Below are 27242 nucleotides of genomic sequence, written 5' to 3'. Positions count from 1 at the left end.
TCCCGTCACCGGGAAGCGCCGCCGAGTTCAAATGCAAAGCTTGGCTGTTAATAATTATTATTGACACGGTGGCTTATCCGCAGGGCTGGAAAAGGACAGCAGGGTAGGGAAAGGTCCCCTGTGATTTTTCTTCCTTGCACTTCTGTTGCGGAGTCCCTGTACTGAGCCGTCTCTGGGAGCGTGGTAAGGGAGAGCGAAGTCAGTCTGGTCGACTGCGTCCGCAAGACTCCTCCTGTCACCCTGGCACGCCACGTGTCCTGGCTGTGTTCTGTTCCCAAGGACCGGGGACGCTCAGTGCCTGAACCCATTCCAGCTCGGCGGGCGAGTGCCTTTGGTCTTAAGCAAAGGGGACTGCAGCATGTGGCCATTTCAAATGCCTCCTGCACTGGCATTTCCTGCTGTTCTCACCAAGCCCTTTGAAGAGAGGGTAACAGCGAGTCCTCAGCAAAGATCAGTGTGTTTCCCGGGTCTCTTCGGAGTATTTGAAGCTGGGAGAATTTTATGGGCACTCTGTGTCTGTTACTTTCTGCGCTAGCTGCTGAGCTTGCTCTGGCTGAGCTGTAACTGGAGCTAATTTATTGCTAGTTAATGAACAGGATCCCAGGCTCCAGGGCTGACAGTCCCTGAAGTTGGTTCTTGGTTGTATCTCCACTTTATGAATGGCGGCAGTGGGGCTGATGGCTGCCACAGGCAGGGGGGCCTGGTTCTGCATCCCAGATGGGGCGGGGCATATGGCAAGGGGCGGGGCTTTCTGTGGAAGGGGCGGGGCCTACGGCATTCAGCCCTCAGTGCCACCCGGACTGTGTTGCTGCTTCCCCCCCCATGTACTCGTTTACAGCCATGTGCAGCTGGAGCAGAGCCGCTGTATCATGTCAAAGGGGCTTGGCGCTCCAAGGGCGGTGGTGGCTGGAGTTCCAGGCCCCTTTGAAATGCTGGTCCCCAGTGTAACTGCCCCCTCGTCGTCGTCCCTCACCCCCAACCCTTGTTCCTGTCAGCAGACCTCAATGGCTGCGCTAGAACATACACACCTGGCTGTTCGCTGGAGCGGAGGGGCAGTCAGCTGGCTGAAGTTACAGCTGGACCAGAATCTGGGTGGCTTTGCCAGCCAAGGAGCTACGGGAGATTTTTTTTATTGTGGACTCGCAAGGGCCCGGGGATGCTCCCCCCTGCCCCCGGCTATAAAACCCTGCTGGAGACAAGACACAGGTGGTTTTTAACCCAGCAGGCTCTTTCACACGCGCTGCTCTTCCTGCTGTAAAAGCCTCCCCTGTCTGGCAGGGAAGCCAGGCTGTGTGGTTTTAGCTACGCTGGGAGGATAAGTGGTGAAAGATGGCATTCAAACACTGCTCAGTATTTAGCTTAGCCAAAGGAAGTTGAAGAATATTCCCGGCCTGAGAAATAACAAGCCATCCTCTAGCACCTCAGAAGCTAACAAATTTATTAGGTTGTGAGCTTTTGTGGGTAAGACCCACTGCTTCAGCCCAAGGCGATGCCCACGTGGCAGGGTTTTCCAGAAACCGCTTCTTTTGACGTCCAAGCGAGTTCTTTCTGAGAAGGGCGGTCGGGCTGCCAGAGCATTTCGAAATGGAGCTTTCCCTCTCGAGGCCAATTTCAACATAAGAGCAGTGGCTGGATGTTTCCCCAGCGGCCAATTAAGTCGTCATTACCTCCGCGCAGCGCACGGTGTCAGTTTCGAACTTGAAAGGGGTCCGGCAAAAGTCGTTTGTTTTGGCGGCATTCGTGTGTCGAGTTAAATGCTGCGTTAGTCCAGGCCAACAGTGTGGATGCTTTTTTTTTTCCCGCCAGAAAAAAGGTGTAAGTGGTTCCCCCGATGGCAGGATGGCCTAATGGATCGGCCCCTTGTGGAGCCTGGAGACCTGGGGTGTAGGTCTGCAATCCCCCCTTAAAGCCTGTAGTTTTAGTTTGGAGCATTGCCCCAAGACTCTAGCTTCCCCTCTGCAGGGGGTTGGTTTTCTGGGGTTCTCCCTTCCCACCCGCCGCCTGGGGAAAGGTTCAGAGGCCCCTTCCTCCAACCGCCGACCTGGTAACAGCTCTAACTCAGGCCCTGCATGCACCAGAGCCAGCTCCTGCCTCTTGGCTGGTGAGCCCCTAGCTGGACTACCTTCTTCTCTTTTATAACCCCTCCAAACCTAACACTGGCTGCAGGTGAACCGGGGTGGTACGAATTGAGCAAAGAGGCCCTCTTTAACCCCTGCCTTGCCTGGCCTTCCTCTTGCTCCCTTACAAAAAGTTATTTTCTGAAGGGGGAATGAACAGGTGTAGAAACCCGAAAGCTAACCTAATAAATGCGTTGGTCTCTAAGGGTCACAGCCGTTTTATTTGGAAATAAGCTATTCTCGAAGAGCTATTCTGAAATAGCTTCTTTGGAAATAACGTTGCTACCCACAGAAAAGCGTTTTGAAATGTCACTTAGCTGCGTAGGAATACAGCGCTTACACGCAGTCGAGCCTCTTTCGCAATCGAGCCATTGGGCACACAATGGCTTATTTTGAAAGTGGGTCTATTCCCTGTCTTAATAGCACCTATTTCGAAATACCTATTTCCGAGGGGGCGCTATTCCTTAGAGAGTAATGAGGTTTGCCAATTTCGAAAGAAGGCAACCGCTGTTGTTCTTTCATTTCAAATATTTTTCATTACTTCAATTATTTCAAATTATTTTTTAAAATTATTTCAGTTTATTATTTCAAATTATTTATCTCAATTTTTTTCAAATTATTTTGAAATAGCGTTTGCGTCGTGTAGCCGCTAGGATGGTTATTTTGAAATAACTTTGCCGGGTACACCTACCCTGAGGTGCCGCGGGACTGCTGGCTGTTTGTGAAGCTACAGATTAAATGGCTACACCTCTGGTTGAACAGAGCCTTGTTATAAACTAACGTGAACCTTAGCAAGGTCAGGTTGGCCCTTCTCCAGGTGCTGAGTGGTGTTTGAAATCTTGTTAATTCAAAGGTGTTAAAACAAAGCAGCACTCCTGTAGCACTTTAAAGACTAACAAAATAATTTAGTAGGTGGGGAGCTTTTGTGGGGCAGACCCACTTCTTCCGATCTGGAGATATAACATTAACTGGTCTGGAGATAGGACAGATCTGGAGAAGTGGGGCTGTCCCACGAAAGCTCATTACCTAATAAATTATTTTGTTAGTCTTTAAAGTGCAGCGTGACGGCTGGTTTGCTTTGTGAGAACACAGACTAACACAGTGACCTCTCTGTTACTATTCAGATGCGTTTGTTAACGTGCTTTACAACTCAACTCATTTCCTCACCCATACGCAGGCTATTCAGTTGCATAGGGTAGCAGGAAATTCGGGGCACTGCTGTATCTTAATGTCTGCCATGGGGCTCTTCTTATCCTTGTTCTGCGGCTCTACTTCCCTGGGAGAGGATCGAGTTTACTTAAGAGTGCCAGACCCCACCAGAGCTGGTAGCAGACCCTGTGAAAGAGCCTTTCAAGTGAGGGTAAAGCCATTTAACGGGGCGTTTGTCGGTCGGTTTTCCTGAATTTCCTGCGTCAGTTGACGGGGCCTTGGTTTCAAATGTGTTTTTAAAACATTGCATTAATCTCCAGCGACACGCTATAAAATCTCATCTCTAAAAAATCATCCCCATGCCCGCGGCTGTGGTTGGCGTAGGTGCGCCGGTTTAATAGTGCTGCCTAGAGCACTGTAAATCCTAAGGACAGCCCTGCATTTTCCCAGTGCTCATAAACCCCAGGGTACAACCAGACTGAATGTCACTTCCCAGGCCCTGGTGCAGTAGTGTGGGGGCATCGGAAGAGTCTAGGGGCCTCGAGCCGTCTCCCTCCCCGCACCCATGCGCACTCCTGATTGGATGAAATTTGACCACCTCACTTCCCTTTGTTCCCCAGCCACGTGGCGAGTCGGATTTCAGTGCAACGGTTCGCAGCAGCGCCAATTTCAGGAGATCAGAGATTATGAGTGTGGCCGATATCCATATAGATATTCTGTTTTGTAGACCGGCCTCTTGATGTTTGAACTCCCCCCGTCCTTCCCCAGGAAGTGAGCCTGTGGTAATTCGAGTTGCCCACTCCTACATGTGCTGGGTAGGCAATTCAGGAGTTTTCACTCCCACATCTGCTCATCTCCTGCTCAGGATTTCATCCTGCTCCCCACCGCTCTGATGTTTCAGCAGTGGGTGATTAAAAACACCCTGAAATTTGACAGTTCTATCACAAGATCATGAGGAGTTAGGCTTAAATTATTTAGCAATCCCACCTCTCCTAGGCTAGCTTGTCTGGTACGATCACAGATATACTGGCGTTAGAAAAGGTTCAGAAAAGGGCAACTAAAATGATTAAGGGTTTGGAACGGGTCCCATATGAGGAGAGGCTAGAGAGACTGCGACTTTTCAGTCTGGAAAAGAGGCGATTGAGGGGCGATATGATAGAGGTATATAAAATCATGAGTGGTGCGGAGAAAGTGAATACAGAAAAGGTATTTACTTGTTCCCATAATATAAGAACTAGAGGACACCAAATGAAATTAATGGGTAGCAGGTTCAAAACTAATAAAAGAAAATTTTTCTTCACACAGCGCACAGTCAACCTGTGGAACTGCTTGCCAGAGGAGGCTGTGCAGGCCAGGACTCTAACAGAGTTTAAAAAAGAGCTTGATAAATTTTTGGAGGTTAGGTCCATAAATGGCTATTAGCCAAGGGTAAAGTATGGTGCCCCTAGCCTGTAGTCAAAGGCTGGAGACAGATGGCAGGAGACAAATTGCTTGATCGTTGTCTTTGGTTCACCTCCTCTAGGGCACCTGGCACTGGCCACTGCCGGCAGACGGGATACTGGGCTAGATGGACCTTTGGTCAGACCCAGTATGGCCATTCTTATGTTCTTACTCCCCAAAGAGCTAATGTAGTTTTTAAAATGCCTTGGCCTGTACCTGCAGAAACCTGTCTCGAAGGCCAGCGACGTCCCTTGCGTCTCCCTTGCTCTGGGGACCCTTGAAATGTAGTGGAGATGTTAGTTCCCCGTCCTTTTCCGTAGATGAAAACATTAAGGTCTGTTCCAGGTTGTTCCCGTCAATGGAGTGAAGCAATAAGTTGCTGCAATGAGGGATCAGCCACTTTATACTTTGCAACTTGACCTACTTCCACTCCAGAGACGCAGGTTGCACTTTCCTGCAAATCTCTCACGGACACAGTGGCACCTGTGCGAAGGAATGTGCGAGGGTTAATATGCGCCATGCACCGTCAGGGATTAAGAAAAGTGCCAGAGTAGATGAAATCTACAGGGAAAGAGGCTTTGGGACCTTTAACCCACGGGTATTCTAACAAAACCGACTTTATTTTGCTACATTATTCCGTCGCCGCTTTCTAGGGCTCTGTGCACACTGCAGGTTTGTCGGAAACAACTTGCGTCGAGCGTCGAAATCGGTTCTTTCTGAAAAGAGCGTTGACGCTGCAGGAGCGTTTCGAAATGGAGCGTTCCCATGAGAGCGCCCGCTTTGGAAATACGAGCAGTGATGGGCTGCCTCCCAGGGAGGCTGATTAAGTCATAATTACCTCTGCTTAGTACACACTGAGTCAGTTTTCGGAGCGGGAGCCCAGTTAGTCTGCCTTCAAAAACAAGAATCCCGTGGCACCTAATAGACTGGCAGCTCCCAGCCTTTTCCAGACGGGGACCCATTTTGACAATTCAGGAGGACTTTGGGACCCAAGGCAATTCAAAACCGGCGAGGGGAGCAGGGTCTGCCCTGCGAAAACACCCCCCTATGCCCCCCCAGCTTAAACCCCTCTCAGCTAGGGTTGCCAGAGGTTTAGAAAACTTGTGGGACAGGCGTGCCCACCTGCAGGATCTTGCACTGAAACGGGACTCAATTGAATTGGTTTAACAGCCGGATCTCTCCTGCCGGCTGTTAAACTGAGTTTCATTTCATCAAGGCAAGGAAGGGGAGGGCCTGGGAGCCAGAGGAGTGAGCAGCAGCAGAGCTGCAAATGGCTCCTTTAAGAGCCACATGCAGCTCAGAGCCACCCAGCCAGTGACCCTTAGAAAATCTAATGGTGACCCATGTTTGGGTCCTGACCCATAGGCTGGGAATCCCTGTAACAGACTAACAAATTTTGGAGCATAAGATTTTGTGGGCAAAGACCCGCTTCGTCAAAAACAACAACAAGAAGTCCTGTGGCACCTTACAGACTAACAGATATTTTGGAGCGTAAGCTTTCTTGGGCAAAGACCCGCTTCATCAGATGCATTGAAAGGGAAATGGAGGGCTTGGCAAAAGTCGTTTGTTTTGGTGGAGTTATTGTTTCGCGTTAAACGCTGTGTTGTTCCGCAATAACAAGCTTTCCCGTATGGATGCAAGGTTGTTTTTTTTTTTTTCCGGAAAACGGCATTTTCTGCGAAAGCAAACCAAACCACAGTGTAGACAAGTCAGGGAAGAGGATTTAGGTGTACCAGCTGTACAGCCTACATCTGCTAATGAATTCTGAGTAGTAAAGCAACAGTAAGAAGAGGGCCTTACAGATACCTCTCAAAAGAGACAAAGTCCAGCAAGAGAAGGAGTCTGTCTGCTGGGCTTGTTTGTTATTCAAATGAAGCCTCACAAAAGAATTCCAAGCGGGCAATTAAGTCGTCCTGGAAGCAGTTAAGCCAGCTCCAGGTGAACGCTCTGTGCCCATCGGCACATAAACACGTGATTTAAATCGAAACAGAGAGGAAGCCGTGCTAGTCTAAGTGGGTCTGTCCCACGAAAGCTCACCTAATAAACTATTTTGCTAGTCTTTAAAGTGCTACTTGACTGCTCTTTGTTTCGATAGTGTATAGACTAGCACGGCTTCCTCTCTGTTACTATTCTGTGATTTCCATTTCAGTAAGAGATGAGGTGGTTGAAGAAACATTCTGGGGTGTAGTAACCGAGAGGTAGCCTTGCTCGTCTGTATTCTTACAAAACAAGCCAGCAGGCGTGTAGCACTTTAAAGACTGACAAAATAATTTATTAGGTGATGAGCTTTCGTGGGGCAGAAGCTCATCACCTAATAAATTATTTTGTTCGTTTTTCAAGTCCTACAGGACTGCTGGTTTGTTCCGGAGCTTGGGAGTTTTGTCTGCCTCTGCAAGGACAACCAAATCCCTTGGGGTGGGAGGTGTTGTAAAGGGTGGAGATCTGAGCTGGCTACCTCTGCCTCCCACCTGCCCTCCTTGGGCTGGGGGAGCCCTGTGGCTGGGCTGGAGAAGAGGCTGATTGTGAAAATCCACCCTGGGTTCCCTTTTATGGCTGGCTGGAAAAACATTTGCTGGGCTCCTGGGGTGGTTGCAGTCCTGGGCTCAGCCTAAGAACAGCTCCGCACCCTGAGATCAGTCTTCCCTGTAAGCTGAGCGCTTGGGCTGCCACCCAGGAGAGATTCAGATGCTGCCCAGCTGATTAGCAAAGTGCCCACAACTGGCAGGGTGTGTGTCTATTGGTGGTGCACCTCCACTCATCTCTTAGTGCATGTAACAAAATTTATTCCACCCATGGATGTTAAAATTAGAGGGAGCATTGCATGAGGCATCCCCTCCCCAAATACACTGAGGGCTTCCATTGGCCGCTGAAGTGGGAGAACCAAGAGCTGGAGCAGTGACCTCAGATGCCACAGGAATGGACCTGATTGGCTAAATGCCTCCCCTGGCCCAAGACACAGCACTGAGCCTGTCATTAGCCAGGTTTCCAAACCCCCGGGGAGACCTGTTGATGTGGCCGTGCTGCAAGGCCGTTGATTGGTGAGGAGTGGTGTGTGTGTCTCACACACACACACACCCCCCTTCTGCAAACACACACACACACCTTCTGCAAACAGCTGCTGCTCCCAGCCCAGCCTGGTTGGCAAACATTGGAAATGAGATTCCGCTGACCCAGTCACCAGCTGCCTGGGCCGGGGCGGAGGAGAATGCAGCTAGCAGCAAACCCCCTGGGAGTGTGCTTCGGCAGGGCCGAGTCCTCTAGAGTTACAGCGGTGGAAAACTGCGGTAACACAGGAGTGACCCAGGCCTGGAGCCAATCAGCCAGTTGGTCAGGAATGAGCCTGGCGCACAGAACACGTGCTATTCTTTGCAGCAGGTGCCGTGGGGCGGGCTGGGGCCTGGCTGCATAGACCCACGGAGCCCCAAAGGGCCAGCCAAGAGGGAGGGTGGATGATCCCCGGGGCTGGGAGCTCACCGGTTGGCTAAGGTGGGCTGCAATCCTGGGCTGCAGCCAAAGGAGAACCTGATGGTCATCTCCCCAGCAGCCCCCCTGTACTCGTCCACTGGCCTGCAGGGTTCCAGGGACGCTGAGCCCTTGGGTGGCTGGCCAGGAGAGATTCAGGGGCTGCCCAGCTGATCAGCAGAGCGGCCCGTGTTTCCATGATGGTGCACGTTTCCACATACCTTGGTGCATGTAACAAAATTATTTCCGCACACGGCTGGAAAAATTAGAGCCTGTCCTCCTGGCCCGTTGCGGTGACCGCCAGTCTGCCGCTGTGTACCGGGCCTGCGCTCGCCTGGGGTCCTGGTGCATCAGGTAAGCAGCAGCCTGAGGGAAGTCCCCTGTGCGGCACACCCCTCTGAGCTGACGGCACAGTCCTGTTCGTGGCCACCCCGCTGCCGCCCTTGACCCCCACAGAGCCGCAGCTCCCTGAGCGACGCACAGCTGTCGGCAGCTGCCGGTCGCAGGACTCTCTCCCGCCCGGCACCCGTTGAGGGCCCGTGGGCGGCAGCCCTCGAGCCTGGCGATGCTCCCCCTGGCCGAGCACCGGAACCGGAGGATTTGGCTGCCGTGCCTTGGTGTGTGCAGATGGCAGCCTTCCCCCACCTGCAGCCAGGCTGAACCGGGAGCATCAGCAGCTGCCTAGTCTCTGTCTCCGGGGGTGGGGCTGCATCCCCGGTGCTGGCAGGCAGTAACACGGCCACGTATTGCCTGTCTGCAGAGCTTCCTGCAGAGGGCTGGAGCCCAATGCTGTGCCGGGATGTCTTCCTCCCAGGAAGGGTTCCCCCTCTGCCCCCCATATGGTCGGGACACACTCGAACCCTGATGTCCTGCGATAAGCGGTTCTGACCCACCCCTCCTTCCTGCATGGACGCTGGGCCCCAGGTGAGCCAGGTCTACCTGCGAATGCTGACGGTGGGAGGGGGGGACCCCTCTCTGATTGGCTCCGGACCGTGAATTCTGCGTCACTGTTTTGTGGCTGATAGCAAGGCTCTGCCGGGGACTAGCCGGCCGGGGGTCAGCCTGGAGAAGCCAGCGGCCTAGGGAGAACCTCTGGGGCGGCGTGGTCTGCCCACCTGTCTGTGCCAGGGTCGCCGTGGAAGGGACCCATTGGTCCAGCTTCCCAAGCGACGGAGACAGCCGAGAGCATGCCCCGTTCCCTCCTTCTGTGGGGTGGCTGTCTGTGCTACAGGACTTCACCCAGCACAAAGACTGGCGGCCCCCTGCCAGAGCAGCCCTGGCCTTTGCAGGGGGTCATGCCCACATTCCAGCCAGCACCCGTTCCGGGTGCTCATCCAGGGCTGGGTGGGTTCTCTGGCTGAGATCACAATAGCCAGGTTGATGTAAACCTCTGCGTCCCCCGGGCCACCAGCTGGAATCGCGTCTCCTGCAAGGGGATCCAGGGAGGTGGCTGTTCCCTGCTTGAGAGGCGAAGCTGACCCATGTGCTGTGGCTGACGTGCTTTCCCCGGCGCTGGGCTGAGCGGGCTGTTTCGGCAGTTGGTGAGGCAGACGAGAATGATTTTGCACCTGTGCTCCATCCCTGCTGGCCAGGTTCGCAGACAGACTTACTGAAAGCCCCCCGCTGGGACTCTGCAGGTTGCTGGTGGGAAGGTTGCAAGGTGTGCCTCTGGAGGGCGGTTGGAGAAAGGACCTTGGTGCTGGAATTCCCCCTGTTCCATCCCACCCCTTGCTAGCGGTGCCAAGAGGCCCTTCCAGGTTAAACGCAGGGTCTGTTTGTGCCCTGAGGAGGCAGGTAGACAACAGAGGAGATTTGCATCTCTGGTATTCCTCTGAGTTTGCAGTGGGCGGATACATATACAAAACTTTGTACCTGTGCCAGTGGTTGCTCTGAGGGTGCCCAGAGACTGTTTATAAATCAGGAAGAACTAGTAAATCGAGCATTGGACTGAGCCCTTAGGAGGCCTGGGCTCTCTTCCTGGTTCTGCTACTGGCTGCCTGGGTGGCCTGGGTCAAGAGATTTCATTGCCCCCTGCCTCAGTTTTTCCATCTTTTAAATGGGGATAACGATCTTGGTTGCCTTTGTAAAATGCTTTGAGCGCTGCTGATAAAGAAGCTGTGTAAGCGCTAAAGATTATTAGGTAGGATTGAACTCACTTTGGAAAGTAATTAACTTGAGCGTCCGTACAGCGTCCTTCAGCCCTGCTTCCCAAAGCGCTTTCCAAATGTCATTTTACAGACGCGGAAACGGAGGCAGAGCTGCACAGTGTGGCCCAGGAGCTCCCAGTCCCCATGTGACACTGTTACAGCTTCCGGGATCCCACAGCACCAGCAAGTTGGCGGCATTGCTGGGGACAAAATGCAGCTCTCCTAATCCAAGGCCTGACCCCCTGAATCATAGAATGGCAGGGCTGGAAGGGACCTCAGGAGGTCATCTAGTCCAGCCCCCTGCTTCAAGCAGGATCAACCCCAACTAAGTCATCCCAGCCAGGACCTTGTCCAGCTGGGACTTAAAAACCTCAAGGGATGGAGATTCCATCACCTCTCTAGGCAACGCATTCCAGTGCTTCACCACCAGCCTGGTGAGGAAGTTTTTCCTAATATCTAACCTACACCTTTCCCGCTTCAACTTCTGACCATTGCTCCTTGTTCTGCCACCTGACACCACTGAGAACAGTTTCTCACCCTCCTCTTTAGAGCTCCCCTTCGGGAAGTTGAAGGCTGCTATCAAATCACCTCTAAGTCTTCTCTTCTGTAAACTAAACAAGCCCAAATCCCTCAGCCTCTCCTCATAGGTCATGTGCTCCAGACCCTTAATCATTTTTGTTGCCCTTTGCTGAACCTCCTCCAGCAAATCCACATCCTTTTTATACTGGGGGGGCCCAAAACTGGACACAATATTCTAGATGTGGCCTCACCAGTGCCGAATAAAGAGGAATAACTACTTCTCTAGATCTGCTCGAAATGCTCCTCCTAATGCACCCCAATATGCCGTTAGCTTTCTTGGCTACAAGGGCACACTGTTTACTCATACCCAGCCCTTCATCCACCATAACCCCTAGGTCCCTTTCCATTGTACTGCTGCTGACCCAGTCGGTCCCCGGCCTGTAACAATGTTTGGGATTCTTCCGCCCCAGGTGCAGGACTCTACACTTCTCCTTATTGAACCACATCAGATTTCTTTTGGCCCAGTCCTCCAATTTATGCAGGTCCCTCTGGATTCTCTCTCTACCCTCCAACGTATCTACCTCTCCCCCTAGTTTTGTGTCATCCGCAAACTAATTGCTAAAACTAAAACCATTGCTCCTTGTTCTGCCATCGGTCAGTACTGAGAACACTCTCTCTCCATCCTCTTTAGCGCTCCCCTTTCAGGCAGTTAAAGGCTGCTATCAGATCCCCCCTCACTCTTCTTTTCTGCAAACTAAACAAGCCCAAATCCCTCAGCCTCTCCTCCTAGGCCGTGTGCTTCAGGCCCTTCATCATTTTTGTTGCCCTCCGCTGAAGCTGCTTCCTGGCCCATGCTGCGCTCTGGGTTTTGATGCCTGTAGTTCTACATTCTCCCCAGGCTCCTGCAAACGCCAGTTTGTTCCTTTGCAGTTTTTCAAGGCCTTCTCCAAGAGCCCTGCCGACGGGATACGGCTCTTCAGTGAGTAACCGAAACCTCGCGGCTCTTTGCCCCGGCTGGGTCCCGTGCTGGAATTCGCCCTGCTGGGGGGGGTTCCCTTCCCCTTTGCAGCCCACAGGCCTGGGGAGAGCCAGGAAGTGGTTTGCCCCGGTGAGGGTGGGAAGGCTGGGGTGACGCTCAGCAGCGAATAAATGATCCGGGCATCTGAAGCTTTGCAAAAGCCCCAGTTCTGTCAGTGCTGCTAATGGGTCCCCAGAGCGGCACCGGCGTGGGTTGCGGGGGTGTCGTCCCCTGGTGACGCTGGGCTCAGGTGTGACATGGACGCAGCCCTGGGTCTTTTGCCCACCTCGCTGTGGGGCTGAGCTCTTCCGTTCCGCCCCCTCTCCAGACCCCGGGAGCAGCGTTCAGGAACTGAGACAGAGCATCATCACCAGCCTGGAGACGCACAAGGACACGTGGCCGCCGGCCTGTCCGCCCCTGGAACCAGCCAGGTTATTGGGGGTGGGGCGTCCCAGCGGGTGTGGGGCTGCGGGGTGGAAGTGAAGCCCAGGAGTGCTGAACTGGGCCTCCTGCCTCAGGACCCCGGGGCCTGCCCTTGGCTCGGGCCCTGCTGCCCAGAGCCCCTGCGGACGTGCCGGGGCAGCGGCTGCAGAGGTGTGAGCGGAAGCGATCCTGGCGTGGGAGCGAGGGGATAACGCCCCGGGGCCTGGCGGCCAAGGGCACGGGCCTTTGGCGTCGCTTTCTTGGGAGCGTCGCAGCCCCGGGAGGGCCGTCTCCCCACCAGGCTTTTTCCCACCGGTCGTCTCTAACGAGCCCGCCCGGAACGACGTTCCCAGGGGGGCTCAGGGCCTGGGGCAGCCCCCTGCCCCCAGTGGGCCAAGTGTGGGGCCTGGGGTAACCCCCTGCTGCAAGTACCACCCCCACCCCAAGCCACGGCCCTTTTCCACTCAGCACTGCCCGCTTGCCCCTCCCCGAGCGACACGGCCTGAGGTGGGGCAGGGGGTGTTACAGGCCTGGTGTGGCAGCACTGGGGGTCTTGTGGTGTCCCCCCCCCCACCACCACACAGGCACCTCCTCCTCCGTGCCCCTCACTGCCCTCCTGGCCTGGGAAGTGGGGCGGCCCCTTCGCTTCCTGGCGCTGCGGAGAGGCCGGGCGGGGCGTGGGGCAGGCTGCTGTGCCATTGCCCACATGCTCAGGGGCAGCCAGGCCCTGGAATCCCCCGGCACCGCCTGTTCACCGGGAGGCTGCTGTGGGCCCCAATTCGCTCTACGGGGCGGAGTAGAGCGACCGCTCGGGCGCAGCGCTGGGAAGTCCATGTCCTGTGTCGCTCACATGGCAGACCTGTGGGTGCCCTGTGCTGTGTCACGGGATGGGTGGGAGACCTGGGGAGGGCACCGGTGTGAGCCTCTGGAGCAGGAGGCTGGGGGCTTCCCCGGGGCCCCATGTGTTGCGCAGGGGTGTGATGGCTGAGTCAGGGCCCACTGCTCTCTCTGGCCTGCCCTGCCCTGCCAGCTGCAGTCCCTGCTGTCCTCTGGCTCTGGGGCTGGCTGACCCAGGCTGCCATGCCTAGCCCGAAGCCAGGCCCTGCTGCGAGGCAGGGAGCCCCTCTGGCTGCAAGCTGGCCTGTGGGGAAAGGCCTTTCTCGTGGATCTGAGCCTGGCAGAGCCCGATGGAAGGAACTCCCCTGCTCTGTCTCGGGTCCGTCGTCCTGCCCGGGCGAGTGTGAGCATACGCACGCCCAGCCCCAGGCAGCCACGGGCCCCGTCTCCTCTGTGTGCCAAGGGGCCGACCTGACGGCTCCTCCCTGTGCATCCGGCCGGGCAGGACCCTGGGGTTTCACTGCCCTGCCCTCGCCATCCCCTCCCGCCTTTCAGTGAAGGGGCAGGACGGCCCCAGCGAGGTGCTGTTACGCCCCCCCCCGTTGCAGGACCCTTCCTCCCACTGTCTCAGCATTGCTACCTGGGCTCCCAGCAGCACCTCTGCTTCCAAAGCCACCTCGCTGGGCCCCTGCTCTTCTCCGGCATCCACTGTTGTGCCACTCCCTGGTGAAGGCAGATGTATCGCCCCGAGTGAAAACTGCAAAGCCCCAGGCAGAGGCAGTCAGACGCCACAGGTGCAGTGGGGCAGTGAAGCCCAGTGTCCCATGCTCAGGCTTGCCCCACAAAGGACAGTGGAGCGGGGGGCAATCTTCCGCCTACCCCCCACCTTGCCCCCTTCCCGCTGGCTGACCCTAGCAGGGTCCCTTAGAGCCAAGGAGCTGAAGCCGAAAACCAGGCCAGTGAGCCGAACAGGACAGGAGCAGAGCTGATCCCGGGGGACAAAGCCAGCTGGACTCAGGGTTCCACTCCCTCCTGGCGGGAAGGACAAAGGCCCCCGCCCCCAGCACAGCTGCTGGGCGTGGAGCTGGCAGGGCTCGTGTTCACCGGCTCGGATCGGGTCACTGAGACCCTTGTCGCTCTCTCCTGCAGCGTGGAGGAGATCCGCGGCTTCTTTCAGAGAAACAACGTCACATACCTGGCGGTGATCTTCGAGACGACCGGCTCCTTTGTGGGCAGAGAGGTGGGTGTTGTTGGTTTCTGTATTTGTGTTGCCCTAGCACCCGGGACAGGTTGAGCCTCTCACCACGTGCCTCAGTGGGTCCCAGCAGAGGATCCCAGGCTCAGGACAAGCTGCTGAGAAACAGGGACCTCCGGCCCCTAACCCGGTGGTTAATCGGTGGGTTTGCCCTGGGGTGTCACGTTCCCTAGTGCCTAACACGCCCCCCCCCCGGGTCTGCGCTGCCTTGCAGGTGACGCTGGACATGCTACAGTACGAGAACGTGGCCGTCCGCAGAGTCCTGAGCAGTGAGGCGGAGCTGGTGCGGCAGTACGGTGTGACTTCCTTCCCCTCCGCCTTCCTGCTCCGCAGCAGCGGGGCCGTCAGCCGCATTCCTGTGTGAGTCCTTCCCTGCCGGCTGGGACGTGCCAGGCCTCGGCGTGGGTGTGCTGCTGGTGGGTGGGTTGGGCTGGGGGGCGGGGAGGGGGAATCCTGGCTCCGTGGGGCTGGCGCCGGAGCGAACTCGCTGCACTGGGAACCTCGATGCTTAGGGGCTGGTTCTCCCATCCACGTCCCTTAGACAGAGACCCCAGGGCCTTTGAGGGGGTTTTGGGGCAGCCCCTCTCCCGTCCCGGCTGGGGTCTGTCCAGAGCTTTGTTCTCTGCTAAACTCTAGGTGCCCCTTCCCTGAGGGATGGGGTGCGAACCCAGGTGCTGGCAGAGATAAAGCCAGGGCCTGGCGCCCCCGGAGCTGCACTGTCTGGCCTGGCCTGGTTTCCTTTGTTGAGACCTGGGAATAATTGCCTAGGGAGGTGGTGGAATCTCGAAGAGCAGCTCAGACATGCACCTGTCTGGGATGGTCTCGACAGGGCCTGGCCCTGCCGTGAGGGCAGGGGCTGGACTCGATAACCTTGCGAGGTCCCTTCCAGTTCCGTGGTCCTGTGCTGGGTGTGACTTTCCTCCCCAGAGCTCCCCACCAGCTGCAGCTGCTGAAATCCTCTGGGCTCAGCCCAGCCAGTTGGTGTTTTCCTGGCTGGGGAGCACGTCGGTGGACCTGGTGAAGCTGGCAGGGCATCAGGCTGTCTTGGACCTTCTGCCCCACCCACCAGCCTTGGCCGGCCTCTCCACTCCACCCCCTCGGTTTGCTAATTGCGGGAAGGTTCATTAGGAGCCAGACAATGGCTGGTTCTGAAACGCTGGCGGAGAACAAAGGCGCCAGGACGTGGCACCTCTCGTGGGTCCCTGCTCCTGAACGGCGCTAGGAAAAGCAGCCAGATGGTGCCTTCAACCCCGGGCGGATGATGGATGGCAGGCTGGCGCTCTGGGAAGGGGGCAGGCAGACACGTGTAGCGTCCCTGACAGGGGCTGGGGAGCAGGGGCTCTTGTGGGGTGACAGCCGAGCAGGGAGCTCGGGCTGTCCCTAGCGGGAGGTCTGGTGTTTTGAAATCTCACCTGTGCGGCTTGGCAGGCAGGGGACAGGTGTGCCAGGCTGCAACGGGGCGGGGGGGGCAGCTGCTGATGCCAGCTTCACCCCCGAGCTGAGCCTTTGTGTCCTTGCCGCGGAGCCGGTGGAGGGGAAAATTGCTTGTGACGACGCCGTCTCTCCACCATCTGCTGGTGGGCGCGCGGGGCCTGGGAGAGCGGAGAGGGAAGGGGCAGCGTCTCGCTGCTGGGTCTCCTGGGCTTTCCTGTCGCTGCCTCTCCCCGAGCCTGACAGCTTGACTCCTTCGGGGGGGGAGAGGGGGGTGAAGTAGGGAGCGCCCCCCCCACTCGCTCCGGCTTGCCGAGCTGTCCTGAGGTGGCGAACACCCCCCCAGGGCCGGAGGTTATCCTGCGCCGAGCCCAGTGCCTTCCTAAGCCTGGAGGGGGGAAGCCCACGTGGGCAAAGCCGGGTGCAGTCGGCCTGCGGAGGGGGAGAGGAAGCGGCACGTCCTGGAGCTGCCAGGGTGGCTGGATGCAAGCGGTGGCAGCCCTGTGCTCCTCTCCCCTCAGCCCCAGCCTGCCTCCCTGCACCCGAACATCCGCCTCCCCCTCGGAGCGCTTGCTCGCCAGCTCTCCTGCCTCCCCGGGGCGCGTTCCCAGGGCAGGCGCGTCCCACCCCAGAGCCTGGGGTGAAAGGAGGCTGCAGGGGACGGTGAGGCTGGGGGACGCTGGGCCCTTCCTCCTGCTGGCTGGCCTGCAACGCCCACGGGACCAGGGCCTGCTTGGGGCCTCCCGCTGAGCGCTTGAGGCGGGGGGCGCTGCGACGGCAGCAGCGGGGCTGGGCCGGAAGGAGCCCGGGCCACGTGCTCGGGGAGCTTGGCCGGCCGTGCATTAGGGGAATAACCAGGAATGGGTGAGAGCGGCTGGGAGGGACGGGTGGGTGAACGCAGAACTTGTGGGGTGCCAGGGGCTGCAGTTCCAAGCCACAGACCCAGGAAGCAAATCTCCCCCACCGCCACTTCCAGGCCCGGTTGTGTGCATCCCCGGCGCCGCGCCCGGCCGCCTGCCTGCGGGTGACCAGGAGCTGCGGTGGGGGTGTGGACAGGCTCGGAGGAGCCTCCCTGTGCAAAGGGCAGAGGCCCCTCACGGGTTCCCGTTTCCTTCCCCACAGGCAAATGGAGGCGCGATCCTTCTACACCTCCTTCCTGCGGGGGCTGCCTGGGGTCACGCGAGGCCCTTACGGATGGAGCCAGGCTCCAGGCACAACAGTCAGCACCACCCCTGCCCCGCGGAGGCACGCGGACCGGTGAGCAGCCCCCGGCCCCACTCCCCGCTCTGGCCCCACACAGGGCTCTCTGGGGCGGGAACTGGCTGCTTTCCCCTGTATGCTGCTGTACCTGGTGGTGAGGGAGGCCCTCAGGCTGCTGGCCTCCTGCTTTGGAAGGGCAGGGGTGGGGGTGGGGGGGGCACTCTGGTAGACAGGGGGCGTGGCCTTGTTGGAAGGGGCGGGGCTCTGGTAGGCAGAGGGGGTGTGGCCTCCTTGGAAGGGGCGGGGCTGGGAGCTTGCCTCCCCAGGCTGTGGAGTCCCCTGCACACGCAGGGTGGGTGCAGAGGGAGTGCAGGAGACACGACGCAGGGCGGGTTTCCTGAAGACAGCACTTGCCAGCCACCAGCAGCTGGTGACGGTGGCCCCCAGGGCAGGGGAGCGCAGCTCCTGCTCCCCAGGAGCAGTCAGCCCAGAGGTGCTGACGTGAATGCCTAGCGGGCGGCTCTTGCCTGGCTTCCCCGGCTCGGGGGAGGGTTGGAGTGGGGCAGAAGAAGCGGGTGAAGGTTGCTGAGGTCCCAGCTGCTTGCTCCGCCCGGACTGCCGGGGGCTTACGCTCAGAGGAGGGGGAGGTTCCAGGCTGGGTCAGCGGCAGGGAGAGAGGTGGTCATGCTCCTGGCTCCACCTGGCCAGCCAGGGCTGCTGGAGCCGTTGCCCTGCCCCGTGTGGGGAGGGAGGGCTCGCTGCCCCAGTGCAGGCCTGCAGGGGGCCTGGTGGGCTGCATTCTGCTCGGGTCTGAGCCCTGGCGCTGTCCTGGGTGGGCGCATTCCCTCTCCCACCCCAGTTTCTATCCCCCCCCCCCCCAATCCCCTGTAGATGGAGATGGCCCTTTGCTCCTGGGTGTGCTTTGATGGGGGCTATGGAAGTCCAACCATTATTCTCTTGCAGCTGCAAAATGAAGTGAGTGGGCCCCGTCGGCCCCAGCCCTGGGGGAGCCACGCTACCAGGGAGAGACGCGCCTGGGAAGGGCTGGAGGGAACCAGAGGCTGGGCTCTCCCTGGGGCTGGGGCTGGGGCTGAGCCCAGGTGTCCCCTGGCAGGAGAAGGGGCCAGGACTCGCAGCGGTAACGCAACGGCTCCTCCTCCCAGGGGGCACCGGGGCGGGTTGCTAAGGCCTTTTCTTCCTCTCCCCACTCTGCAGTTCCAAGCTGTACATGGCCGACCTGGAGTCGGCTCTGCACTACGCCCTGCGGGTGGAGGTGGCTCGGTACTCGGTCCTGACGGGCGAGCGGCTGAGGGCCCTGAAGGACTTCACGACGGTGCTGGCCAAGGTGAGCGCCCGGGAGTCGTCGGCCAGGCCAGGCCGGCCGGTCTGCAGCCCCTCAGGGTGAAGGTGGACATGGGGGCGTCACTTGCCCCTCGTGGCAGCTGCTAGACGCTCCCCTGGCGTCGGTTCGAGGAGTGGGAAGCTGGTAACCGGAGCCCAGAACAAAGGAGGTGCAGTGTGTCCCCTCCCATGCTCAGCGGGGCTGCAGAGGAACCTGTCTCAGCACCCCTTGCAACCATCCGTCCGTCTGTCCAGGCCCCAGCCCCATGGCGCTGGCAGGACCAAACCCCCGGCTCTGGCTCCAGCCCCTACCTCCGCACAAGCCTCGATGGTGAATACGGGGCCTGCGTGTAGCTAACCGGGAAGTAGGAATTGCAACAGCTGCCTGGGGCGGGTGTGAAACTTGTACATGCCCCTTCCCAGCCTGCACTGGTGAGGTGACCAATCGCATCACGTCTGGGCACCAGCCTTTGGAAACCCCGCCCACCCGTCACGGCCATGCCCCCTCGAGCCTCTGGCGAGGTGGCACCACCGAGGCACAGCCTTCGCCTGCCGTGATGCAACCGCTTTCCTCCTAATCTCACCCCTGCCTTAAGCATCTGCCTTGTGCGCTCCGATCTGCAGTCACCCAGCAATGAGCGGCTTTGGGGGCTCCTGCACACCTATGCTTGGTTGGAAGGGGCGGGGCTCTGCTAGACAGGGCGTGGCCTCTTAAAAGGGGTGGGGCCCTGGTAGATGGGGGCGGGGCCTCATTGGAAGGGGCGGGGCTCTGTTAGACAAAGGGGGCGGGGCCTCGTTGGAAGTGGTGGGAATACCTGGCTTGGCCGGTTTGTTCTCTCCCATGCCAGCCTCCAGAACTTACCTTTGGAAGTCCCCTTTTGTGAGGGCTGCAGAAGTGCTCTGAGGAGCCATGCCTTTGGGAGAGCAAGGAACCTTCTTATGAGCGAAAGAGTCTGGAGCAGTCTCCACCTGGGCTCCGTGGGGTTATCCTCCAGCCCCGTGATTCTCCACCTAAAGTACCCCCAGTGCCTCCGGCTTTCAGACCCACCCACTTTTTTTTCCTACCGTTGCAACAAGTGTGTTTAAACAACTTAATCCTAAGTGGTTGGTTGGAAGAACTTGCCTGCAGGCAATCCACTTGCCATTGGATTTAGAATTGTGCAAAAAGGATAAATAACTCAAAATTAGATGAACCCAATATTGTTTAGGTCATGGGAAAGGTTGAGAAACACGAGGTTAATGGAAGAGTTCTGCAGACCTGGCTGAGAACCACTTCTCTAGCCTATTTCCTTTGGAAGCCTGGGTTTGAATTGAAAAATTGGAAAGAGTCGGAAGAAAGTTGCCAGAATAATTCGGGGGCTTCTAGTGAGCGTTGTCATAAGTTCAGGCTGTTTAGTTTATCCGAGCAAGGGCTGAGAGGTGACTTGATCATGATCTAAAAGATGAGGAGGAGCTTTCTGATCACGGAGGGTTCTTTACCAGAGCAGGAAAAGGCCCGACAAGATCCGCTGCTCAGAAACGAGCCATGTTCAGACTAGAAGTGAAATGTGATTTTTTTGTAACCAGGAAGGGTTTTGCCTTTGGAACGGCTTGTCTAGGAAAGAGGCAGATTCTCCATCATATGAAGCCTTTTAATCGCAGCTGGCGGGCTTGCAAACGGAGATGCTCTCTCTCAAACTGACCGAAGAGGTGTGCTGCAGAGATTGCTGGGTATAGTTCTGTGGCCCTTTTTGCCTTAAAATCCAGTGATCTAAATTCATGAGTGCGCCGAGTTTTGCGTTCTCAGCCTGGCGCTTTATTTCTTTTTTTCTCCCAACGGCCGCATGATTATAAATCCCACTGGGCGGCTCTGCCTGTTAAGGAACTGAGTGGGTCTCCGACCAGCAGAGGATGGCATGGGGCAGGCTGAGGTTCATTTGAAGGTGCGTGGGAGGACAGCAGGACTAGCCTAGCCAGTGTCAGTATGAGTCAGGCGTGCAGGGCGGGGTCGAAAGCTGCTTAGCACCTACCCTGCTTGGTGCCTGGCTTTAGCTAATGCTCTCAATCCCTCACTCCGCCTGAGCCCCAGAAGATTTTGTTAAGTGCATACCCCGCCCGCCCATTCAAAACACTGTCCCCCAGCAGAGTGCAGCCCGGGTGGGACCCGCAGGCGGCTAAAGCAGGGCAGCAGGGGTGTGGCCGCACCCGTCCCCTGGGCTCGGGAGCTTGCTAGGAGCAGTCCGTCGGGTGCAGTGTGTTCGGTGTGGGCCGGTGGCAGGAATGGCTGCTCCGGATTAGGAGGCAAAGCTGGTCGGAGGGAGGGAACAGAGTCTTAGGCTGAAAATGCACAAGGAGCCCGAGGCACCAAATGAGCTGCCGTCTTCCCTGCAAAGCTCAGAGGTGTGTGTGGGTGTGTGAGAGAAGGGGGATGAGGTGGGGGTGGCTGTGGGTGGGCAGTGGACGGGAAAGGGTGAGATGTGAGTGGATGGGCGGGAGATGGGGCAGTGGACGGGAAAGGGAGTGAGATATGGGTCTGGATGAGGACATGGGTGTGGGTGAGGAGGTGAGTGTAGATGAGGGGTGTGTGGATGGGGCGTAGGTGAGGTGGGTGTGGATGGGGAGGTGAGGAGGGCGTGGATGGGGTGTAGGTGAGATGGGGTGGATGAGGTGAGTGTGGATGGGGCGTAAGTGAGGAGATGAGGTGGGCATGGATGAGGAGGGTGTGGATGGGGCGTAGGTGAGGAGATGAGGTGGATGTGGATGAGGTGGGTGTGGATGGGGCCTAGGTGAGGAGATGGGGAGGGCGTGGATGGGGCGTAGGTGAGGAGATGAGGTGGGTGTGGATGGGGAGGGCGTGGATGGGGCGTAGGTGAGGAGATGAGGTGGGTGTGGATGGGGCGTAGGTGAGGAGATGGGGAGGTTGTGGATGGGGCGTAGGTGAGGTGGGTGTGGATGGGGAGGTGAGGAGGGCGTGGATGGGGAGGTGAGGGCGTGGATGGGGCGTAAGTGAGGAGATGGGGTGGATGAGGTGAGTGTGGATGGGGCGTAAGTGAGGAGATGAGGTGGATGTGGATGGGGCCTAGGTGAGGAGATGGGGAGGTTGTGGATGGGGCGTAGGTGAGGAGATGGGGAGGTTGTGGATGGGGCGTAGGTGAGGTGGGTGTGGATGGGGAGGTGAGGAGGGCGTGGATGGGGAGGTGAGGGCGTGGATGGGGCGTAAGTGAGGAGATGGGGTGGATGAGGTGAGTGTGGATGGGGCGTAAGTGAGGAGATGAGGTGGATGTGGATGAGGTGGGTGTGGATGGGGCCTAGGTGAGGAGATGGGGAGGGCGTGGATGGGGCGTAGGTGAGGAGATGAGGTGGGTGTGGATGGGGAGGGCGTGGATGGGGCGTAGGTGAGGAGATGGGGAGGGCGTGGATGGGGCGTAGGTGAGGAGATGAGGTGGGTGTGGATGAGGTGGGTGTGGATGGGGCCTAGGTGAGGAGATGGGGAGGGTGTGGATGGGGCCTAGGTGAGGAGATGGGGAGGTTGTGGATGGGGCGTAGGTGAGGAGGGTGTGGATGGGGCGTAAGTGAGGAGATGGGGTGGATGAGGTGAGTGTGGATGGGGCGTAAGTGAGGAGATGGGGAGGGTGTGGATGGGGTGTAGGTGAGGAGATGGGGAGGGCGTGGATGGGGCGTAGGTGAGAAGATGGGGAGGGCGTGGATGGGGTGTAGGTGAGGAGATGGGGAGGGCGTGGATGGGGAGGGAACCATTCTTGTGCATCGTCTTCCCCCTTCTGTCTCCTCAGGCTGGTGACAGGGTATCTCTGTGAACCAGTGGTGGGTCTCTACCTGTGGGCCCCTGGTTGCCCCCCCATGTGCCCTGCACCTGCTCCCCCCCCCTTTCCCAGCACTTTTGGGTGCCATGAATCACCCGCCTCCCAGAGCAGGAACGCCAGGCCCAGCTGCTGGGGGTTGCCCATCCCTGCTCTAGCCTGAGTTAAACACAATTCTGTGCGCGGCCTGAGATGCTGTTTTCAAGTTTCACCACTAGACGGTGCAGCGTCACCAGAATTGGGGCCTTCCCCGCGGCTGCCACCCTATCGTCTGCTCTGATCCTCTCTCCAGGGCCAGACTCTGAGCCTTCACGATTGTGTTTCCCAGGGGGCGATGGCGGGGCACTGCTACCCACCCCCCCCAACCAGTGTCCCCCGGGGGGCTTTGAAAGGAGAATCAGGCCCCGGGGGGGCGGGATTGACAGCCATCGTCCTCTGGGGGGCCTTCAGTGCAGTTTCCTGTGTTCAGTTGGCAGCGTAACGAGGTGTCCTGGCAGACCAGATCCGTAACACCCCAATGCTCCTCTGCTTTCGCTGTCTTTCCTCGTTCATTTTCCACTTCCCCACTGCCACCGTCTCCTCTCTTGGCGCTTGTCCCTGGCGTGGGTCTCTCCCTCTCCGGTTCTGTGTGTGCTGCTCCCAGCCCCCCTCAAGCGCTTGCGGTTTTCAGGTGCTGATACTAATCGGCTTGGAGTGGACTTACTGTCAAAGGAGCTTTCCGCGTTCCTCGGAGGCTGCTGGGAGTGACCGGTGGGATTTGGCTCTTGGGTCGTGGCCCACCAGGCTGACTCACTCGCCGTGGCGGCCGCTCGAATGCAAACGAAAGGCCATCGCGGTGCTTTGCTGCTTGGGCCGCTGTGTGCCGGGGCCCTCAGACCGAGCGGGGCTCCCCCTGGCCTGCAGAGCCTTGGGGTGACTCCTGCCGGGAGAGTCTGGCAAAGGGCTCGGGGGGATGCGATGGCGTCACTAACTAACTGACGCTGGGGGCCGGGGTGGCCAGGAGACGAAGAGCCAAGCAGCTGCGGGTAGAGCGCAAGCGGCCACGTACGGTGTATATAACATATCCTACTCAGTGCACGCCCCCGTCCCAGCCAGGCACCCCCCAGTCGGCTGCTCTAACCCAGTGCCCATTATGCCTGGGACTCACCAGAGCCGCTGCCCCCCCGTGCTTTTCCCTCCCAGCGCAGGGGCGCGTACGCAGAGTGGTGCCGAGGAGCTCCCTGCCGTGGGCTGACCTGTGCCCTGAAGCCCGTCACGTTCAACCCAGCATTCGGAACGTCCCCAGCCCGGGGATCAGAGCCGGTGTCTCTCCCCCTCCGTTGGAGTAGCAGGGCCTTTGTTTGATGCAGCTTTTCCCCTCTCTGGTCTTGCCACAGTACTTTCCCGGCCGCCCCTTCGTCCGCAACTTCCTGCGCTCCCTGGACAGGTGGCTGAGGAGCCAGAGCGCGGCCAGGATTCCCTACCGGGCCTTGCAGCTGCTCTTGACCAACAGAAAAGAGGTGGGTCGCTTGGGGGAGATTTCCACGCGTGGAGACAGCTGCCCCCACCCAGCCTCAGCTCTCCCCCGCCCCGTTCCCTCCGTCTTCACCTGCTCTCCCGCCCCGGCCAGGCCCGCTCACCCGCCTCTCTCTGCCCCCGTCAGGGACGAGCCTCGGCGGTGCTGTCGGACAACGTGACCTGGGTGGGTTGCCAGGGAAGCGCGCCTCATTTCCGAGGCTACCCATGCTCCCTCTGGACCCTCTTCCACCTCCTGACGGTGCAGGCGACCAAGTACCCCTGGCTGAGCACAGGTAAACGGGCCACCCCAGGCATGGCCCCCTTGGCACACGCCGGAGGGTCTCGCTCTGGGCTGCGCGGACGATGGTGCGGGAGGCAGCTTGGTAGCTTCCCTTGGCTGTGGCCTCGGAGCTGCTGCTGCCTGGGAAATGGGATGGAGACCGGGGAGGTAGGCTCAGGCCAGCAAGCTAAGGGCGTTCCCTGGCTGGGCGAGGGAGCTGGTATGCCCCGTTGTCAGCTCCCCCATTTCTCACCGCACCCTTCGTGCCTCGGCTCTGCGGCCACACTCCCCCTCTTGCAGCATGTTGGGTCCCACCAGCACGAACTTCATGCTGCTTCCCCCTCGGGCGTGTCAGCCGGAGGTTCCCCGCAGGCCCCGGAGGGCTGGGCTGCCTCGTGGGATCTTAGAGCCTGGCCCTTGTCATCATCAGCTGTGCCCAGAGTTCAGCCTTCCGCCAGGCCCTCTGCTGTTCGGTAGTGCCGGGCCCGGACACTCGCCCCGGGGGCCCCCGAGCCGCTGAGGGTGTGGGTTAAACAAGTGTCTCCCTGGGCCGGGGGCTGACTGCTCTGGGCAGCTCATGCTGGGCACCACGTAGCTGTCTCAGTGGCCAAGTGGAGCTGAGGTCACCTGCTCCTGAGCTGGCCCGTCCCAGGGACCCTCCCAGCAGTCCGGCAAGAACCCAGGTTGCACTGGGGAGCAGGATTGGAGCTTATGGGGCACAGGGCCTCTCAGAGCCACGGGGGTTTCTCCAGCTGGTCACCCTGACCAAGCTCCCTTGGGCTCCTCCTCCAGGCCCGCTGGAGGTGCTGGCCGCCATGCGCAAGTACATCCAGTCCTTCTTCGGCTGCCGGGAGTGCGCCCGGCACTTCGAGGCCATGGCCGCCGAGTCCATGGCCAGGGTGAGGAGCGTGGAGGAAGCGGCCCTCTGGCTCTGGTCCAGACACAACCAGGTCAACGCTCGGCTGGCAGGTAAGCCGGGGGTCAAGCTGCTGAGGCTGGGCCTGGCCAAGGCACGAGCGGCGCGAGGTGCCTTGCAGGGAGGCCGACCCTGTGGCTGCCGAAGGAGGGGGCCGGCTGAGTGCAGGCAGGCTGGAGTCAGGGCGGTGCTGGTGCTAGGTCTCCTCTAGCCAGGCCGGGCTGCCAGCTTTGCTCCTTTCGCCTGCCGAAGCAGGAGCTGGGCAGCCCCGAGCGCTCTGCAGGGTGGCGGGGAAGCAGCGGGGTCACAGCCTGCTGAGGTGAAAGGAGCAGGCAGCTGGCGGCTGAGCCGCCCCAGAGAGGCAGTTAAATCTCCTCCAGCTTCCCGCAGGGGGGCTTGGAAAAGCCGGCACATGCCCTGGCAGGACCCTCCTGCTCAGACGGCTCCAAATGCTCCGTTTAACATGGGGCGCAGACGTTGTCCTTCCCCCATCACGCACCAGCCCAGCTCCACGGGGGCCGGGGCAGACACAGCGAGGAGGAGGAGGCAGTAAGCCGCCAGGCTTCCTCCCCCTCCGGGCAGCCTTGCCCCAGCCCACCACACGGCACTCAGCTGAGGCTGGCGGACAGGCGGGGAATGTTCAGAGCCTGTTGTAGCCAGAGGAAACCTGCCGGGGCGAGTTTGAGGGGCCGGGCTGGAGAGTCGGGGGGCTGCAGCTCTTGTCCGCGAGATCCTGGTCTGGGGGATCCTACGCACCTGCTCCCCCTCATCCGGGATGGCTGATGGACCTGCCAGTCAGGGTGATGCGTGGGCCCCGCGGGAGTCTGGCGCTAGCAAGGAGAGCGGGCGAGGGCTGGGGCGCTGGGGGTGTCCCTGAGCTCCAGCAGGCGTGGGAGCCCCCGTCCTGCAGGGCTCCGGTGGAGAGGGTGACATGCCCTGGGCCGTCCTGCTGGGCTGCGTCTGAGGCCTTTGCTCCATCCGATATCTCCAGGTGCGGACACGGAGGACCCCGTCTTCCCCAAGGTGCAATGGCCTCCCCCAGACCTTTGCCCTCCGTGTCACCGCGTGCTTCACCAGAGCCACGTGTGGGACGAGGGGGCCGTGCTGCGCTTCCTCCAGGCCCACTACTCCCCATACAACATCGTCTTGGATTACACGGAGCCCGAGAGGTCCCTGCTGCTCCGGCACAGCCGGGAGGCCGAGGAGGAAGCTGGAGAGAGGGCCCCGGGGCGGGAGGAGGAGGAAAGAGGACAGAATGACAGGGCGGAGGAGGGCCAGGAGAAGCCAGAAGGAACCCGTGAGGGACCGGAGGCAGCCGGCCCGGCCCGACGAGGCGCCTGGGAGCCGCGGAAGCCGAGCTTTGTCCGGCTGAACCCCAAGCCGCCGGCGCCGGGCGAGGACATTGTGGACCTGGACTTCTTCAGCGAACTGCACTACAAGAGCAAAGCCCTGAAGGCCGCAGCCGTGGCGGCCAACAAGGTGCAGCGGCTCAGCAAGAGGGACACCCTCCCGCGTCTGGCGGCCGCCGACGGTCTCCAGGTCTTGGACTACCCTGCGGCCTGGGAGCGCCTGAGGTGGCAGGGGCTGGGCTCCAAGCAGCTCGTGGGGGCCCTGCAGGAGGACAAGGGGGAGGCCCTGAGGAGGAGTCGTTTGCTCCACATGCTGGGAGCTGGCTTCTCTCACCTGGACATCAGCCTGTGCATCGTCCTCTACTTCCTGTCCTCCATGTGCCTGCTGGGCATGTGTGCCTTCTTCCGCATGCGCACCAGGCACTGCAAGGGCCGCCCCGGCTTCCCCACAGCGTGAGACGGAGGCAGGGGCACCGCGGGTGGCAGGGGTGGGGTGATGTGACGTTGCAGGGGCAGGTGGGGAGGGTTCCTTCCAGGGATCCGGCTGGAGAAGCCCCGGACTTTCTCCACTAGTACAGCTGGCTGGTTTCTGGACCAGCTGCACAATGGCGGTGCTGTCCAGTCAGACCGGCATGGCCATGGAGTCCTTCGGGGATCCTGGAGCCATCCCGAGCCCCAGGAGCGCCTCAGCGAGCTGTAGCGGAGCTGCTCTTGAGTTGGGGCAGGGGTCAGGGGGGATCTAGCTGCTTCCTGGTTTATAGCAGCTCCGCCATTGCTCAGGGTTTGCTGGGGCGGGGCTGGGGGCGGAGCCATTGATGAGTCACGCCCCACAGGGGGTGGGACTTACAACCCTTTGAAGGAGAGCAGACGTGATCAGCCCTGTTCTTGATGCCTTGGTTTCAAGGCCTCTTTGCAGCACCCGTCTCCGGGGGGCGGCTCTGTTGTCCCTGTGTAGAGAAGGCCCTTTGGGATGAAACCCCTAGAGCTGGGGCAGAGCAGGAGGGGAACCGAGCCGGCCATGTCACTACCATTGTTGCGTCTTGCATTGCATGGAGCCCAGAGTG

General features: G+C 59.3%; 1 protein-coding gene across 1 annotated transcript in view; it reads left to right on the top strand.

Moving 5' to 3' along the window:
* Positions 1–26647, top strand: part of QSOX1 (quiescin sulfhydryl oxidase 1) — a 35174-nt gene extending 8527 nt beyond the window's left edge. The window contains exons 3-12 of the mRNA XM_075002755.1: positions 11765–11813; positions 12181–12283; positions 14262–14352; positions 14582–14727; positions 16921–17055; positions 18214–18343; positions 23513–23635; positions 23779–23926; positions 24706–24882; positions 25821–26647. Of these exons, the coding sequence (XP_074858856.1) occupies positions 11765–11813; positions 12181–12283; positions 14262–14352; positions 14582–14727; positions 16921–17055; positions 18214–18343; positions 23513–23635; positions 23779–23926; positions 24706–24882; positions 25821–26635 (1917 nt within the window). The 3' untranslated portion in view covers positions 26636–26647. The remainder of the gene's footprint in view (positions 1–11764; positions 11814–12180; positions 12284–14261; positions 14353–14581; positions 14728–16920; positions 17056–18213; positions 18344–23512; positions 23636–23778; positions 23927–24705; positions 24883–25820) is intronic.
* Positions 26648–27242: the final 595 nt, after the last annotated feature.

Source organism: Carettochelys insculpta, chromosome 9 (genome assembly GCF_033958435.1).
Source record: "Carettochelys insculpta isolate YL-2023 chromosome 9, ASM3395843v1, whole genome shotgun sequence".
In the NCBI taxonomy this organism is placed as follows: domain Eukaryota; kingdom Metazoa; phylum Chordata; order Testudines; family Carettochelyidae; genus Carettochelys; species Carettochelys insculpta.
The sequence above is the reverse complement of the archived record's forward strand: the minus strand, read 5'-3'. Positions and strand labels throughout refer to the sequence as shown.